The sequence below is a fragment of the Chrysemys picta genome, chromosome 7 (assembly GCF_011386835.1).
Source record: "Chrysemys picta bellii isolate R12L10 chromosome 7, ASM1138683v2, whole genome shotgun sequence".
Taxonomy (NCBI): Eukaryota; Metazoa; Chordata; order Testudines; family Emydidae; genus Chrysemys; species Chrysemys picta.
Window position 1 is genome coordinate 119,719,426 of NC_088797.1, and position 15,555 is coordinate 119,734,980.

The 15,555-nt window shown below is 41.9% G+C and overlaps 1 protein-coding gene across 9 annotated transcripts in view; it reads right to left on the reverse strand.

The window, feature by feature from the left end:
* Positions 1-751: 751 nt before the first annotated feature.
* The window catches only part of SHOC2 (SHOC2 leucine rich repeat scaffold protein), a 103,565-nt gene continuing 88,761 nt past the window's right edge, over positions 752-15,555 (reverse strand). For 7 of the 9 annotated variants that reach the window (XM_005308154.5, XM_042855229.2, XM_042855230.2 and 4 more), the window contains 3 exons: positions 13,352-13,489; positions 8,074-8,191; positions 752-5,850 (listed from right to left, as the gene is read on the reverse strand). In XM_005308154.5, coding sequence (XP_005308211.1) covers positions 5,642-5,850; positions 8,074-8,191; positions 13,352-13,489 — 465 coding nt within the window. In that variant the 3' untranslated portion in view covers positions 752-5,641. Of the gene's footprint in view, positions 5,851-6,884; positions 6,907-8,073; positions 8,192-13,351; positions 13,490-15,555 lie in introns of all 9 variants that reach the window. The other 2 variants (XR_010589332.1, XM_065552512.1) reach the window with 2 other exon arrangements.

Consider the following 15,555-nt stretch of genomic DNA (forward strand, 5'->3'; position numbering starts at 1 on the left):
GGTGGGGAAGTTGACACACTAAGAGGTGAAGTGACCTGCCAAAGGCCACCATGGATGGGAAAGAGGATCAGAGCTGGGATTAGAACACAGGAGTCCCTGGTTCAGGTTGCTAAATCACTCATAGTATAAAGACTGACATACAAGTGAAAGATGTAATACGATAATTATCAGACACTTTGGCCAGGTCCTCAGCTGGTGTAAACTGGCATAGCTCCATTGACTTCAGTGCAGCAGGGCTCAAATACTACAGTGACGAGTGGCAGAGATACCTTTATGCTAGTTGAGAATCTGGCTCACTATTTTAAAAAGATTCAACTATGATAAGCATTTTGATGAGGGGGGAGGGGTTGGTGGGGAGCGGCAGGGGTTGCATCAAAGTTGAACCCTTAAGATGTTCTCATTTCAAACAAGTATTAAGCACTCTCTTTTTGGTTTGCAGAACATGATGTAAATATTTACTACTTGAAACACCGAATATGGATCATATGAGCTATGCATACTTGCAAGATAACTTTCAAAGCTACATAAAATCACTTTGAAAATGTTTTCTTTTATTAAATCAAATATTAAATCCAGGTGATTTCTTGTCTCTTAAGAACTATAGTTCCACATCTGTTTTCATGTATGTGGTTATTTGGAACTCATTTTGCACTAAAATCCATAGTCACGGTTTCTTTTTCCCTCTAAAGAGAACGATCCTATATTGTTTTCTTTGCGCCTTACTATACAATAATATAACATGAAAGTAAAAGGTTTTACCAACATTTGCTTTATAAAGGTGTGCAATTTACATTTTTATGTTTAGAGCAGTTACTGTCATGCAATTTTTGAAGTATAAGTTTCCTGAAATCAGTATACATTAAACTTCATATTTTACTTGGAAAAACATCTTCAAAAGAGTGAAGAGGTATATAATGAAAATGCAGTTCTCAATCATTTTTGTGACACTGCGAAAGTATGATTTACATCCAGGTTAAGTTAGATTTTAACACTAGAAAACTTTCAAAAGACTCAGTGGCAGCTCATTTACAAATATACTATTTATAATGAATGCATTGATACAGAATGACACTTATAAAAAAGCAAGGCAATCTTTTATATTATAGACATAACAATCAACATTACAATAATTCAGATTAAAAGTACATTTTTTGTAGACCGTTTACACTTTTGTTTAGCTTTTGACCACAAATTCATGTGGGCAGGTATTTTTCCACAGCAAAAATCCTGTGCGGACCTGTTTAAGACCTAAACATCAGAATAATAAACAGTCTTCTGATCGCTAGAATAAAAACAAAAACCGTTAGATACTGTTTGTAGATACTATCATTTGTTTGTAATTGTCCTAACTGTGCCTTTTAAGTTTGTGTGTTGTGCAAATTACTGCCAACAGTACGTCTAATTAAAAGCAAGTTCTGGCATGCCAATTAAAGATACAATTGAGGTGCAATATTGACTATACAAAAATACTCTGCTGCATTCAGATTCCTTAATAATACAAAAGACATGTCCCTCCCTTGATATGTTATGATTTTGTATTGATCCTTAAGAGAGAAACAAGGAAAGGAAGAAACGTCTGATAAAAGGTTTTCCATTAAAAAAGGTATTCTGCACACTTTCAGGATTACAGATGGTACTTGAAGTTTTTGCTTTTTAGGCGCTGCAATTACTAACCAGCTGGACGTTTCTAAGCCCTGTTTTTTAAAACCATTTAAGTGAACAAACTTTATTGTCCTTTCTAGAAGCTTGAGCACATGATTTCTTACACAACGTTAACAAACAAAACTGCACAAAAAACCTAAAACCAAAAGAGGCACCGAAGCATCAAATATTCTATAATACTAAGTTGTTTTAAAATAAAGTAAGATGGATTTAAGAGTTTCCAATAGCATCGGGCAAGTTAAAAGAGGCCAGGTGTGCAACCATATGACCAAACTGCACGGGGTGTGTTCAGCTAGATGTTTTTGTTTAGGAAATTAAATGTGAGGTGGCCAGAGAGGGAACATTATTATTTTTATAGTGTTTATGAAAACCAAGCATTTTCAAAGCCAAGAGTTAGCAGCCAAATTTCTATTTAGTCAATTTAAACACAATATAATTTGTTTCAAAACTAAAAGTCATATTGCCAGTTATTCTTCCTTTACATTTAATCAGTGTTTTAAAAAAGACAACCCTTATGATCAGTTTTCTACTTATCAGAGTACCATAATACTATACTCTGTAGCATGGTATTTTGCTTGTGTTAATCAAGGCATAGTTCATGATAGTGTCCTATAAATACAAGTGCTGATACTTCCACAGGCAGGCAATAGAGGTCATGATTTGATTTGCACCCAGATTTCTAAAGATTGTCACACTTTTTATAATCTCTTCTTATTTATTTCAGAGATAGCACTACCCAGAACAGTATCGCAAGGGACAAAAGTTTTAACAGAAATCTGGCTCACCCCTCTTTGACCATCCTAGTCTTAAAAAGTACCCACAGAACTTTTTTACTCCATCTTGCTCATGCTTCAATACCATATATTTGTCTGGACTGAGTTCTTTCTTCTCATTTTTAATTTAATCCGCATGATCCAAAAGTTCTTAAACATATATACAAACGAACACAAATCCCACTGAATGGCATTGGGCATTAGAGACAACCTAAAAACTGTACTTAGTTAACAGATGCAAAATGCAACATCCTGGAAAATTAAAAAAAGTTGTCAGGTTATAGAATTGTTTTAAATGATCAAGGTGTTAGATAAATAGCTGAGGGACTAATAACATGTATACATTAAAGCTTATTCCAAACAATGATACTCACCCATTTAACACCAAAATTAAATAACTCATTTCATAAGGAAACGTCTTTGAATTCTTTGCACCAGAACTTAATATCTCACGTTGTTTTACTCACACTCCCTCTAGACACTGCAAGAAGGATTCACTTCAAAAAGTACAAAATTAAATTCCCAAACAAGACTCAGGAGTATTTGGCATTGAAGTTACTATTTTAGCACAAGGATACATTGAAAAATATCCTGTTGTGAACATAGCTATGTTTTAATTCATTACTTTACTCTTACAACTGTAATGGAGACCTTTTTTTTTTTTTAAAGAGTGTAAAAAGTATTTTTGGTAAGCCAACTTCTCATCCAACCAAGTTTTTGGAAGAGTGGGTCAGCTCCAATTGTACAGTCATTAATCATGTACCTCAACAAGATGAATAAACCAGATTAAAATATTTACATACTAAACAATCTTAATTCCGTAAATGCAGCCCAACAGCACCTATACCTGACTGTCTAACAGTGGCAATGGAAACGCTTCAGGAGGAGGCAGCCTGCTATTAGATGCCCTATTATTTGAAACTTTTAAGAAGCATCTAAAATGACTCCTCTTGGGCTAGTTTCCTACTGTAATACACACCTAAAATCTTGCTCTATTGTAACAGATTGAGACATGAGTTGTCTTATAAGTTAAAGGGCAAATTCTCTCATCAAAAATGGGATTGGGGTGCAAATGGGGAACACAACTGATATGCTTTGAGACACAGGGGCAGCCACCTTTGTTTTAAGGAATCGTATTAATCAAAAACTGTTTTCCCAAGTGAACTGAGGGAGCAAGAAGTAGGTTTCAGCAGTAAATTCAGAAGTTAGATTACAGTCTTCAAAGCTACACATTTCAGCATTCATATTTTAACACTTTACTGATGAAAAAGATTATCTCCAGGCAGAGCTGTAATAACTAGTTTCTTTTATAAACTAAAATCTAAACTGAAAAGCTACAGTAGATGTAAAAAACAAGGGAGGGGAACGGACATTACTTGGTAAAATCCAGTGACATCTACAATAGTTTTACAGCACGTTTGAGCCCTCTACGGTTTTATATCTCCACCTGCCTTCCATTTAAAAGTTGTTCCTTGTTAATGAAAAATCAGACGACAAAACAGAATGCAAGTTACTGTTAATGCTGGAAAAACTAGACCAAAGGCAGTACATAAAATTAAGCTTGTCTAAAAGCCAAAAATTATACTCCCCCAAACTTCTGCATGTGAAATAGATTTTTTCTGACATCAATTGATTTAATTTTGTTAAAAGATACAGTCCTCTCTAAAGCACAATAATCCAGCAGCAATTCCATTATAATGAGTATAAATTGGACAGTTTAGCCAACATCTGAAATGTAACTGCCTTTAGAGTTTCCATCTTCTTAAAGAAAAGGTCATCTTAAACTGGCAATGCAAGTGGAGTGACAGTATCTCTTTCACTGCAGCATCTTTAGCTTGCTAAGCAGCCAAGCAAATTCAAATAAAATCGCATGTGAACCACTTACAGTATTTCTACTGAGCTATCACCATCTGTGCACAAATGAAAAGGTGCCTCTTTTTAACAGAACGTTCTTTAATACTGAAATTGACAGGATGAGATTAAAAAAATAGATGTGGTACTGAACTGAATATTTTGAAGCAAGTGCCCCAGCTGTGGGGAAAAGTGCATTTAGTTCAGCAGCAAAACAGCACAGTGTGAAGCAATTGTGCTTGGACAGAGAAGTTCCATAATGGAAGGAGGTACAAGGCAAGTCAAGATATAAAACCATAGTACGTTGTTAACCAACCTTAAAACTTACATATATTGCAGTGTTTAAAAGTAAGACATTCATTTATTGTACAAGGACTACGAGGAATCCTTAAAATTGCCTGTTGTCGTTTATGACCCAACACTATAACAAAAAAAAGATAATATATATTATTTCCTTGCCATTCAACTATACTGTTAGACCTTATGAATCTGTAACTTCACAAAACAAAAACTGCTCTTCACTGAGACTATTCAATATTTTTACCAATCTGAAAAGGTTACTTGTGCTAGAAAAGACCAACAACAAAAGGCTCAGTTCAGATATGTTATGCCCACAACTGATAACTCAGGGAAGCAAGACTTACAAGACTTCAAGCTTTTTTGACTGCATCTTTTCCACCTACCAGTTGTTTTGATGAGTAAGTATTTTTAGTATACAAACCAGCTGATAAAAATTCTTCAACAGAAGCATATAAATTCTAGATTGATTAAAACAGAGCAAATCAAAACAAAACAAAATCCAGTGATTTACTCTGACTGTAAACAATATAAAAACACCGCTTGTTTCAAATCTCAAAATAAATTAAAGAAAATCCCACCAACTTCAGGATGTGTGACCCTACCAGGTTTTGACACACAGGAGAGGGAGGAAAACAGAAAAGAAAAGTTCACCATAAAAGATTGCGCATTTTTTGCTAACTGAAAGTAGATCTAAGTAAAAACTACTCTTGTCCCTTAAATTTAACAACTTTTGAATTCGCTGGCAATTGCTTTAAGTGAACTGGCATTTCCAGATTACTCAGACAAACATCCACCAAATTCAGCAAAGAAAACTTACACAAGCATTTTTACAGAATAAAAAAAATCTAAATGGCTATGATTCCTCTATTAGCAGAAACACATAATGCAGTCTTAAATTTGCCTTTTTATATTATTTATATATTTTTATATATAATATAATATAATATAATATAATATAATATAATATAATATATGTATATTATATTATATTATATATAATGACAACATTAATGCAGTTTGTATTTTGTACAGTGTATGGGACAATCCAATTTACATCAGACCATGGCACGATATGGTCCCTGCATTTTTAGGAACTGAATGATGAACGAGGGTCCCCCAGCAACGATCTGAGGTGGAAGGTGGCTGAGTGGGCAGTTCTCAATACTCATTATTGACAGTTTGCTGCAGAGTGCCAGCTCAAAGGGAAGGCTGTGCAGATTGGGGTTGTCATTCAAATACAGTTCTTCCAGATTCTCCAGTGTACCTGGTTAAAATAAAACATTCATAAATATAAAAGTAAATATCCCTTTTGTTTCACATGGCTTATAACATGTGAGTAGAAGCTTTCAAACTCACAAGAGAAATTCAATTGGAAATTCTCTACCAGGGAAACAACCCATGTCCACTTCTATTTTTAAGCATACCAACCCCCTTGCCCACAGGTGTCTAAGTAAGAGTCATTCAGCTCAATTCTCTGTAGTGATGGTCACTGCAAGGTTTCCACTCAAAGTGTGATTGCTACATAAATCAACCAATATGATGTGCTAGACAGCAGAGTAACATTCTCTTTCTTGCCAATGCTTACCTATCTTAGACGCCAAACAAGATAACTGTATATCCCTATATATAGATTGTATTCCCTACAGATCATGTATCAAAGGGGTAGCTGTGTTAGTCTGGATCTGTAAAAGCAGCAAAGAGTCCTGTGGCACCTTACAGACTAACAGACGTATAGGAGCATGAGCATTCATGGGTGAATACCCACTTTTTCGGATGCAGAAGTGGGTATTCACCCACGAAAGCTCATGCTCCTATACCTCTGTTAGTCTATAAGGTGCCACAGGACTCTCTGCTGCTCCTACAGATCAGGTATACCATAAGCACTGCTCCTGTTCTGAGGGCCAGCTCCACTTTAGATTAATGAAAATGGTTAAAAAAAGAAGTTCATTATGGCAGGATAGTATTGCACTATTGGTTTGTCAAAGCTTCCAAGTCATGTTGAATTGGGGACATTGGCGGGAGCATTAACTGAGCAAAGACAGGTTTACACAGAGTAATTCTTTAAGGGAGCAAGTGACGTGTGGAAAATGATGTACTTGGACACATACCGCAAAATACTGATAAGAGGTTCAATGCTAATTGGAAGTAGGTATTGTTAGAATTCTTTTACTATTATTTGTATTACTGTAGTTATGATTAGCAGAATTTTTTCTATCATGTAACAGTTCACAGTCGCAGAGTCAGTAATGAGAATATGTAAATCTCTACTGAATACTCCTGTTGCCTTACAACACTCACCTCTTGGTGAAACATCAACGACCTAGAGGAGAAGCAGAGAGGGTAACAGGAGTATTAGAGGGTTAAAGAGCGTGTTGAGGAAGGAAAGATTTCAGGACCACTGGTGGACTGGGAGAGTATGCGAAAGGTTCAGAGTACAAGCGGGGAACCACATGTAGAATCTGAGGAAGATTGGGGAGCCAGGGTGAGAGACTGCAAAGCAGAAAGGGCAGAGTTGGGCAGAACTTGAGCACTATCTGATGATTCTACATGAGGCAATCAAATTTGAAAACTTTAATAACCAGTCTCTACACTTCACTAGAGTGCTTTAAACACAGTAATTTATTTTAACTCTATAGATTAGAGCATAAGGCACCTGAGCACGACTAATTTATGATCTAGAATGCATAGGGCCAGGTTTAGCTGAGATCTGGCCCTTCTGACTCCAACACATGTGCAAGATTTGCACTGGCTGTGCTGGTGTTTCACTGGAGGTGCTGGGACAGCTGAAGCATCTCTGTTTCCCTCTTCTCTAGCTGTGTGGCACTGTATTTCTCACTCGTTTTCATGGTGTTTAGGTCTCTGTTTTTTTATTCTCTTTCCTCTCCTTTCCCTGTATTTCCTTCTCCCCTTCTCTTGTCTCAGCAAGGCAAGCAGCAGTGTGATGAAATGCAAATGGCAAGATTTGTAGAAGGAAAGTGCCTCTCCTAGATTCCCTCTGCAGCCCCTTCCCTCACACAAAATTTTACTTCTGCAGCATGGCCAGAAAGAAAAGTCATAGGATTAGTCTGATTCCTTTCCTACTGAGTCTTTACAAGGAAATGGTTGGAAAGGAAAGTTGACTAACACTGACTGGCATTGCACAATCCTATAAATTTCTCTTTAGCACAGTCAGTGAAGAGTTTGATAGAGAAGGAAACTACTTAATCCAAGTCAGTTTCCCTCTACAAGTTCTTCACCCACAAGGTAATTAATCCGAAAAAGCTAAGTCATTTCTCTCACGAAAACAGAGAAAGCATGTAATATTGTAGTGCTGGCAGAAATTTTAAGCACGGTTGCATACCTCCTCACAATAAAAGTTTCTCCTTGAATTTTGTGGCCTCTGTTTCTGAATACAATAAATTCCTATCATTTTGTGTCTCCCAGAGGTATTTGGAGGTTATTGTTTAACCATACCGTATATTTATATTTATCAGAAATAGCACCTTACCAATTTCTTCAGGAAGGTGTGTGAGAAGATTCTCTCCTAGCCCAAGATGTGTTAGATTGATGAGGTGACCAATTCCTCTTGGAAGGGTGGTCAACTGATTATTAGTCAAGACCAATTTCTGGTGGAGAAATGAATTCTTAAAATTACTAACAGTGCCTTCAAACAGTTGAGTAACATCAGAAAATGTAGCTATTGAATTGACAGATTGTATTTCTAGCATAAGGAGGGAAATCTCTAGTTCTCTATGGCATTCAAATTCTCTCTTAAATATTATTAAACTTAATAAACAACATGCACTTTTAACCAAGGATCTAAAAGGCACTTCATAAGCTTTACTGAAACCTCAGGACAATTCTGCAAAGTCTATTATTTTATTCATTTTATACATGGTCAAATTGGGGCAGAGAAGAGAAGTTACTAACTGTAACTGGAGGTTCTTCGAGATGTGTGGTCCCTATCTGTATTCCACACATAGGCACACATGTACCTGAGTCTGGAAGTTTTTCCAAGCAGTGTCTGTTGATCTGCACACACACAATATCTCCACTCGTGTTCCTGACCCAGGGTATGAAGGGTCAATGCCACTCTATTTCCTTTTGTTACTGCAATGTAATCAAGTCCAAAGCAGAGGGGATGGAGGGTGGGTAGTGGAATACAGATAGGGACCACACATCTTGAAGAACCTCCAGTTACAGTAAGTAACCTCGTCTTTTTCCTGTGCAGCTCCCCACGTGTATTCCACACGTGAGTGACTTGCAAGCAGTGATCAACGTGGAGGTGGGTGCAAGGAGGCTGGCAGCAGAGCTGTTTGTAAGATGGTCCTTCCTACTGCCACATCCATGGTTGTCTCGAGTCAGGGAATAGTGTGCCGTAAACGTGCGGCCAGATTGCCAAGTCGCAGCTTTGTAAATGTCCCACAATGGGATGCCAGATAAGAATGCCGTGGAGGCTGCTTGCGGTCATGTGGAGTGAGCTGTAACACTCCCGAGAGGGGGGAAGTTTTGCTATCTTATAGCATTTTAGCATGCATCCCCACTTAGAAATTCTCTGTGAGGATATGGCTTGCCCCTTAATATTTCTACTATGGTGACAAAGAGTCAACTTTCTAGTGGGCTTGGTTCTTTGCAGATAGAACGCCTGGGCACGTCTGATATCAAGGGAGTATAGTTTCTTGTCCTCAGGAGAGGCATGAGGTTTTGGAAAAATATAGGTAAGTGAATTGATTGGCTGATATGGAATTCGGACACAATTTTGGGGAGGAATTTGGGGTGTAGCCAGAGGGAGACCACCTTCTTGTGGAATACTGTGTAGGGAGGGTCTGCCATCATGGCCACTAGCTTACTGACCCTTCTGGCCAAAGTGATGGCTACCAAGAATGACACTTCCATGCAGAGGTGGGTCATGGCACAGGCTGCCATAGGTTCGAAGAGCAGCCCTGTGAGAGCTGACAGGACGAGAGCTGACCTTAACCTCATCCTGTCATGATCAAACCTGGGGTGTGGGTTTGATGACTGGTGAGAAGGTTCTGATCAAGCCTTTCATAAACCGCACTGTCGTGGGGTGCGTGAAGATATAGCATCCCTCTACTGGGGGAAGGAAAGCGCTAATAGCTGCTAGGTGTGCATGCAGTGAGCTAAGGGCTAAACCTGATGTTTGCAAGGCGAGGAGATAGTTGAGGATAACCTGAATGCCCAAGCAGAGAAGTGGCGTCATTTAGCCCAGTAGCACATTCTGGTTGATTCTTTCCTGCTTTGGTTAAGGATCTCCTAGACCGAGGCAGAGCATGAGTGTTCCATGTCTGATGCCCATCCAAACACTGGGCCGTGAAGTGGAGTGAGCGTGGATTGGGGTGCCTGAGCCTGTTCTGCTAATGAGCGGATCCTGATGGGTGGGTGTATGGACGGCTTTAGGAGATCCGTGAACCAGAACTGTCTGGGTCAACAGGGTGCTAGAAGGATGACGGTGGCTGCGTCTCAGTGAATCTTCTGAAGAACTTGCGGTATGAGGAGAATAGGGGGAAAAATTTATTGGAGGTCGCCCCTGGGAGCAGCAGAATGTCACTCAGGGTTGCTGCTGATGGGCCCCTCTGGAGCTGTACATGAGACGCTTTCTGTTAATCTGGGATGCAAAGAGGTTCCATAGGGGATTACCCAACTGTGCAAAGATGTTGGTCAAAACTGTGTTGTGTATTTCCCATTCATGGTCTACATGGGGGGGGGAGGCATAGCTCAGTGGTTTGAGCACAGGCCTGCTAAACCCAGGGTTGTGAGTTCAATCCTTGAGGGGGCCATTTAGGGATCTGGGGCAAAAAACTGTCTGGGGATTGGTCCTGCTTGAGCAGCGGGTTGGACTAGATGACCTCCTGAGGTCCCTTCCAACCCTGATATTCAATGATTCTGCTTCGTCTGTCCGTTACAGAGTTCTGAGCACCTGGGAGATATACGGCCTGTAAGGAAACCTGATTTCTGATATACCAGATCCACAGTCTGACTGCCTCCAGGCGGAGGAGACAAGATCTCACTGTTTGTTAATTAGATAGATAAGATATTGTCCAACAGGATTTGCACGTGGAGGAAGCATATGAGGGGAAAGAAGGCCTTGCAGGCTATGCAGACTGCTCTCAGTTCCAGCAAGTTTCTAGGCAGCCTGGCTTCCCATGGCGACCATATATCCTGGGCTGCATGGTAGGCCAGGTGAGCACCCCATCCTGTAAGGGAGGCATCCATCACAATGGTGGCCCTCAGTATGGGAGGATTGCAGGGGGTCCCCACCATGGTCTGGGTCGGGTTGGACCACCAAGCAAGAGAGGCGAGAACTCCTGAGGGAACAATAGCTCTGGAGTTGATGTGGTCCTTGGTCAGCAGGTAGGTCGAGTGGAGCTGGGCAAAAGGAGTCACATAGTTGCATGCAGCCATGTGGCCCACGAAGTAGAGGCACCAACACAGCATAGTGTGGGATTTAGGGGTGATGTGCATGATCAGGCCGCTCATCGTGTAAAATCTGTCCACTGGAAGGAAAGCTCCTGCCGAGACAGAGTCCAGCCTTGCTCCTATTAAATTTATTGTCTGTGTAGGTAACAAAATGGACCTGTCTTCATTTATTCAGACACCTAGGGAGGCAAGGAGACATTGAAGGCAATCGATTGTGAAGACAACTTCTTGTCGGGAATGTCCCACCAGAAGCTAACTGTGCAAGTATGGGAACACCATATTTCCTTGGTGTTGCATCTAGGCTGCTAGTACTGTGAACACGTTCACAAAGACCCCATAAGCTATCACAAGAGGCGAAACTGGTATTGTTGCTGTGTAATCCTGAATTGTAAGAATTTCCTATGTAATAGGTGAATGTCCACATGGAAATATGCATCCTTCATGTCAAGAGGTGTGAACTACACCCCCTCCTGGAGGAAGGTGATCATCGATGCCAGTGTAATCATTGTGCATTTCAGCTTCCTGATGAAAATATTGAGCTGTTGAAGGTCCAGGATGGACCTCCACCCTCCACCTTTCTTGGGGATGAGAAAATATGGGGAGCTGAACCCTCTTCCTCGCTACTGAGGTGGGATGATCAATATTACTCGCCAGTGGAGTAGGAAGTCTGCCTCTTGTTGATGAATCAATTGGTGGGAGGGGTCCCCCAGGGGTGGCCAGGTGGGAGGTTTGTGAGGAGGAAAGGAAAGGAAATCTATGGAGTATCCATGATGGATAATCTCCAGAAATCAACTGTCCATAGTGACCTTGCTCCAAAAGTGGGTGAAGAAGGTAAGGCAGCATGGGTGGTGAAATAGGCGTCAACAGTGGTGGTGTGAGAGTCTTGATCTGGATATCAAAAGTAGCCTTTGGCTTGCAGTTGGGAGTACATGGACGATGTGGTAGTGGTTGGAGCCAGGAAACAGCCTCTCCGGGATCTCAGTCACTTGCAAGGGGGTTCAGGTGGATGATGGTAGTAAGAGAGATAGGAAGAAGGTGGCCAGGGTCTGAAGGGCTGTTTCTGATGTATTCTCGTGGGGACTGGAGCACAGATCCCAATGATCTCGAGTCATTGAGGGAATGCAAAGACTCGTCTGCCTTTTCACTGAGAAGATTGGCTTCAGCAAAAGGGAGGTCTTGAATAGTATTTTGGACGTCCCCTGGGAAGCCCGGTGATTGGAGCCCAGAGTTTCTATGCATGACCAGCCCTGTAGCATCCACCGTGACCTGGAAAGCCACCTTTGCCACCAGTCTCCCCTCATCCATCAAGAAATGCAACTGGGCCTGATCTTCCCCAGGGGGTTTGTCTTTGAACTCCGCCAGCGTGGTGTAGGTATTAAAGTTATATTTAGCCAACAATGCCTGGTAATTGGCTATATGAAACTGAAGGCCTGAGGAGGAGAAGGCCTTGCTGCCCAGGAGATCCAGCCTCTTTGACACTTTCTATGGCAGGGTGGATGTCTGAGGGTGCTGCTGAGCCCCTTCCACAGTCACTTGCACAACTAGTGAATTAGGGGAAGGGTGTGTAAAAAGGAAATCAGCCCCTTTGGGAAGCACAAAATAGCATCTCTTTGCTTGCTTCCGGGTGCAGGTATGTGCCAAACCATTCTGGCCAGTTGTAGTATGCCTCGTTTATGTAAAGGGCCACCCTGGATGGCCCCTAGGGCTGTAAGATGTCCAGGAGATGGTGCTGGGGGTCCTGGACCTCCTCCAATGGGATTTACAAGTCAGTAGGCACCCTTTGGAGAAGATCTTCATATTGCCAATGGTCACTTGGCAGAGAGGGTGGCAAAAGGGATGAACATGTCATCCACTGATGAGGAAGCTCTGGTCGGAACCGGCAGTACTGGCTCAGTGTCTTCCTCCTCGTACACTGACGGAACCAGCTGATGAGAAGGCGACAAGTGGCAGGACTCCTGCAACAGTGCCAATGTCGGCTATAAGGGTGCTCAGTATGGCCAGAAGGAGGGATCTATTAGTCATGGTGGGCCCATGGATCAATGGATGCTGCTTGGAAAACTGCTGGACTCAGGGGCATGGCACACGTGTATACCCACCTGTGGAACACAAATAAGGACCAGCACTTGAAGAAGAATCAAATTGTTTTCTCAAGGTCAACCAGGGAATCAATGGCAGAACCCGGAATAAAACTCAAGAATCCTGATTCTTTATACTCTTCGCTAATAGTAAATGCCTTCCGTTAACTTTCCTTAAAGAGGCAGATACCATTAATTTGAGTGGGAAAGATACAAATTAGCCTGTTGAAAGTAAAAGCTTGGTATGTTTATCTCCTCTCATCATTGTTTTACCTGCAGATCCTTAAGGTAAGCGATTTCATTTGGCAAGGATTCCAGTTTGTTCTCCTCTAAATCCAACTCTCTTATTTTCCGTAGGTTTCCAATGCCATGGGGAAGTTTCTTCAGAAGATTATTTGACAAGATAAGAACCTGAAGAAAAAACAGAGAAAATTTTAAGTAATGCAGCAAGCAAGTGCCAACTAAAATAGAATCCCTTTAGACTTCAGAATTAAGTAGCATTCCATAGAATGCAAAATACTGTTTAACAAGTTTTGTAAAACTCCTGTGAAACTGAACTAAAGGATAAAGTTAAACTTAACTCAGTAATCAAAACTAACACCACGTTACAAAATGGAGCTTAACAGAAGTGAAGTTTAAATTCAGAACAACAGATTTCAGATTAATAGGACTATTTAAAAAATTTATACATTTTTAAAATAAACAGTGGAGAAACAAAGAGCTAAGAGCCCATTTTAACCCAATGACTCAAGAAAAACAGACAACTTCCTACTACATAACTTCCCTATCATTTGTATTCTTTCACATGCCCGCCTCAGTGCCATCTGCCTTGCTGTCCCTTATGCTTGACAATCCATCTCTGACCCAATCTGCCAAACTTCCCCACTTCCTCTTACTTTTTATACCACCTTCAAGAAGTTGGTTTTGGGAAGGGACTAATATAACAAAATACTTGGCTACTCTACACACATGCATTGGTCTCCTATAATGACCTCCCTCATCAGTCCCCTTTTTTAATTCTTCTGGTGCTCTCAGTTACATTTTAAATTAGGGCTTGCTTACAGGGGGACATGCAGGGAAATTAATCCAAATTAACTGAAGGTGTGAATTTAAAGAGGATTAGTTAAACTGCATTAAATCCCTGTGTGGGCATTCTTATTGAGAATTCAAGTGTCATTAATTCAATTTAGATTAATTCACTTCCAAAGTACATCAAATTAAGCCCACTTTAATTCTGAATAAGTGTATCCACACAGGCATTTTCTTCACTTTAACTAATCCACTTAAAATTATTTTGATTAACTTTCTTGAGTGTCTCCATGTAGACAAGACCTCAGATTATAAACTCCTCCAAGTAGAAAATCTGTCTTTTCTCTGCTGTAAAGTACCATGCTTATGTTCTTATGCTCATCTATGAAGCCAAGTAATTCATTCAAGAATAGTTTGCAGTAATATAGCACCTTTCTCCAGAGCAGCTCAAAGTTGCTTACAAGCAACTCTCAACACCTCAGTGAGGTAGGTAATGGGCAAGATGAGGCACAAATGTGAAGGGCTGCATTTTTAGTGGTGCTGAGTACCCACAAATCCCTGTTAAATCAACAGAGCTGCAGGTGCTTAGATCCTGATAATCCATGCGCTAAAGCAGGGGTGGGCAAACTACGGTCCATGGGCTGCATCCGGCCTGCCAGCTGTTTTAATCCGACCCTTGAGCTCCCGCTGGGGAGCAGGGTCTGGGGCTTGCCCCGTTCCGGTGCTCCAGCTGGGGAGCAGGGTCGGGGGCCACTCCGTGCAGCTCCCACAAGCAGCGGCATGTGCCCCCTCCAGCTCCTACACATAGGGGCAGCCACAGGGCTGTGCTCCACACTATGTCCCTGCCCCAAATGCCGCCCCTGCAGCTCCCATTGGCCAGGAACCATGGCGAATGGGAGCTGCAGAAGCAGCGCCTGAGGATGGGACAGCACGCAGAGCTGCCTGGCCATGCCTCTGCGTAGGAGCCGGAGGGGGGACATGTTGCTACTTCCAGGAGTTCCTTGAGGTAAGCGCCAGCTGGAGCCTACACCCCTGAGCCACCCCCCCTCCAACCATCTGCCCCAGCCCTGATCCCCCTCCCGCCCTCCGAACCCCTCAGTCCCAGCCCAGAGCACCCTCCTACATCCCAACCCCCTCATCCCCAGCGCCTGCACCCCCAGAGCCCTCACCCCCCCGCCCCGTGCCCTAACCCCCTGCCCCAGCCCTGATCCCCCTCCCACCCTCGGTCCCAGTCCAGAGCACCCTCCTACACCCCAAACCCCTCATCCCCAGCCCCGGCCCAGAGCCCGCACCCCCAGCCAGAGCCCTCACCCCCTCCCACAATTTCATGAGCATTCATGGCCCGCCATAGAATTTCTATACCCAGATGTGGCCCTCAGGCCAAAAGGTTTGCTCACACCTCCTCTAAAGGCTATGTCTACATTGCAGCTGGCAGCGAGCCTCCCAGC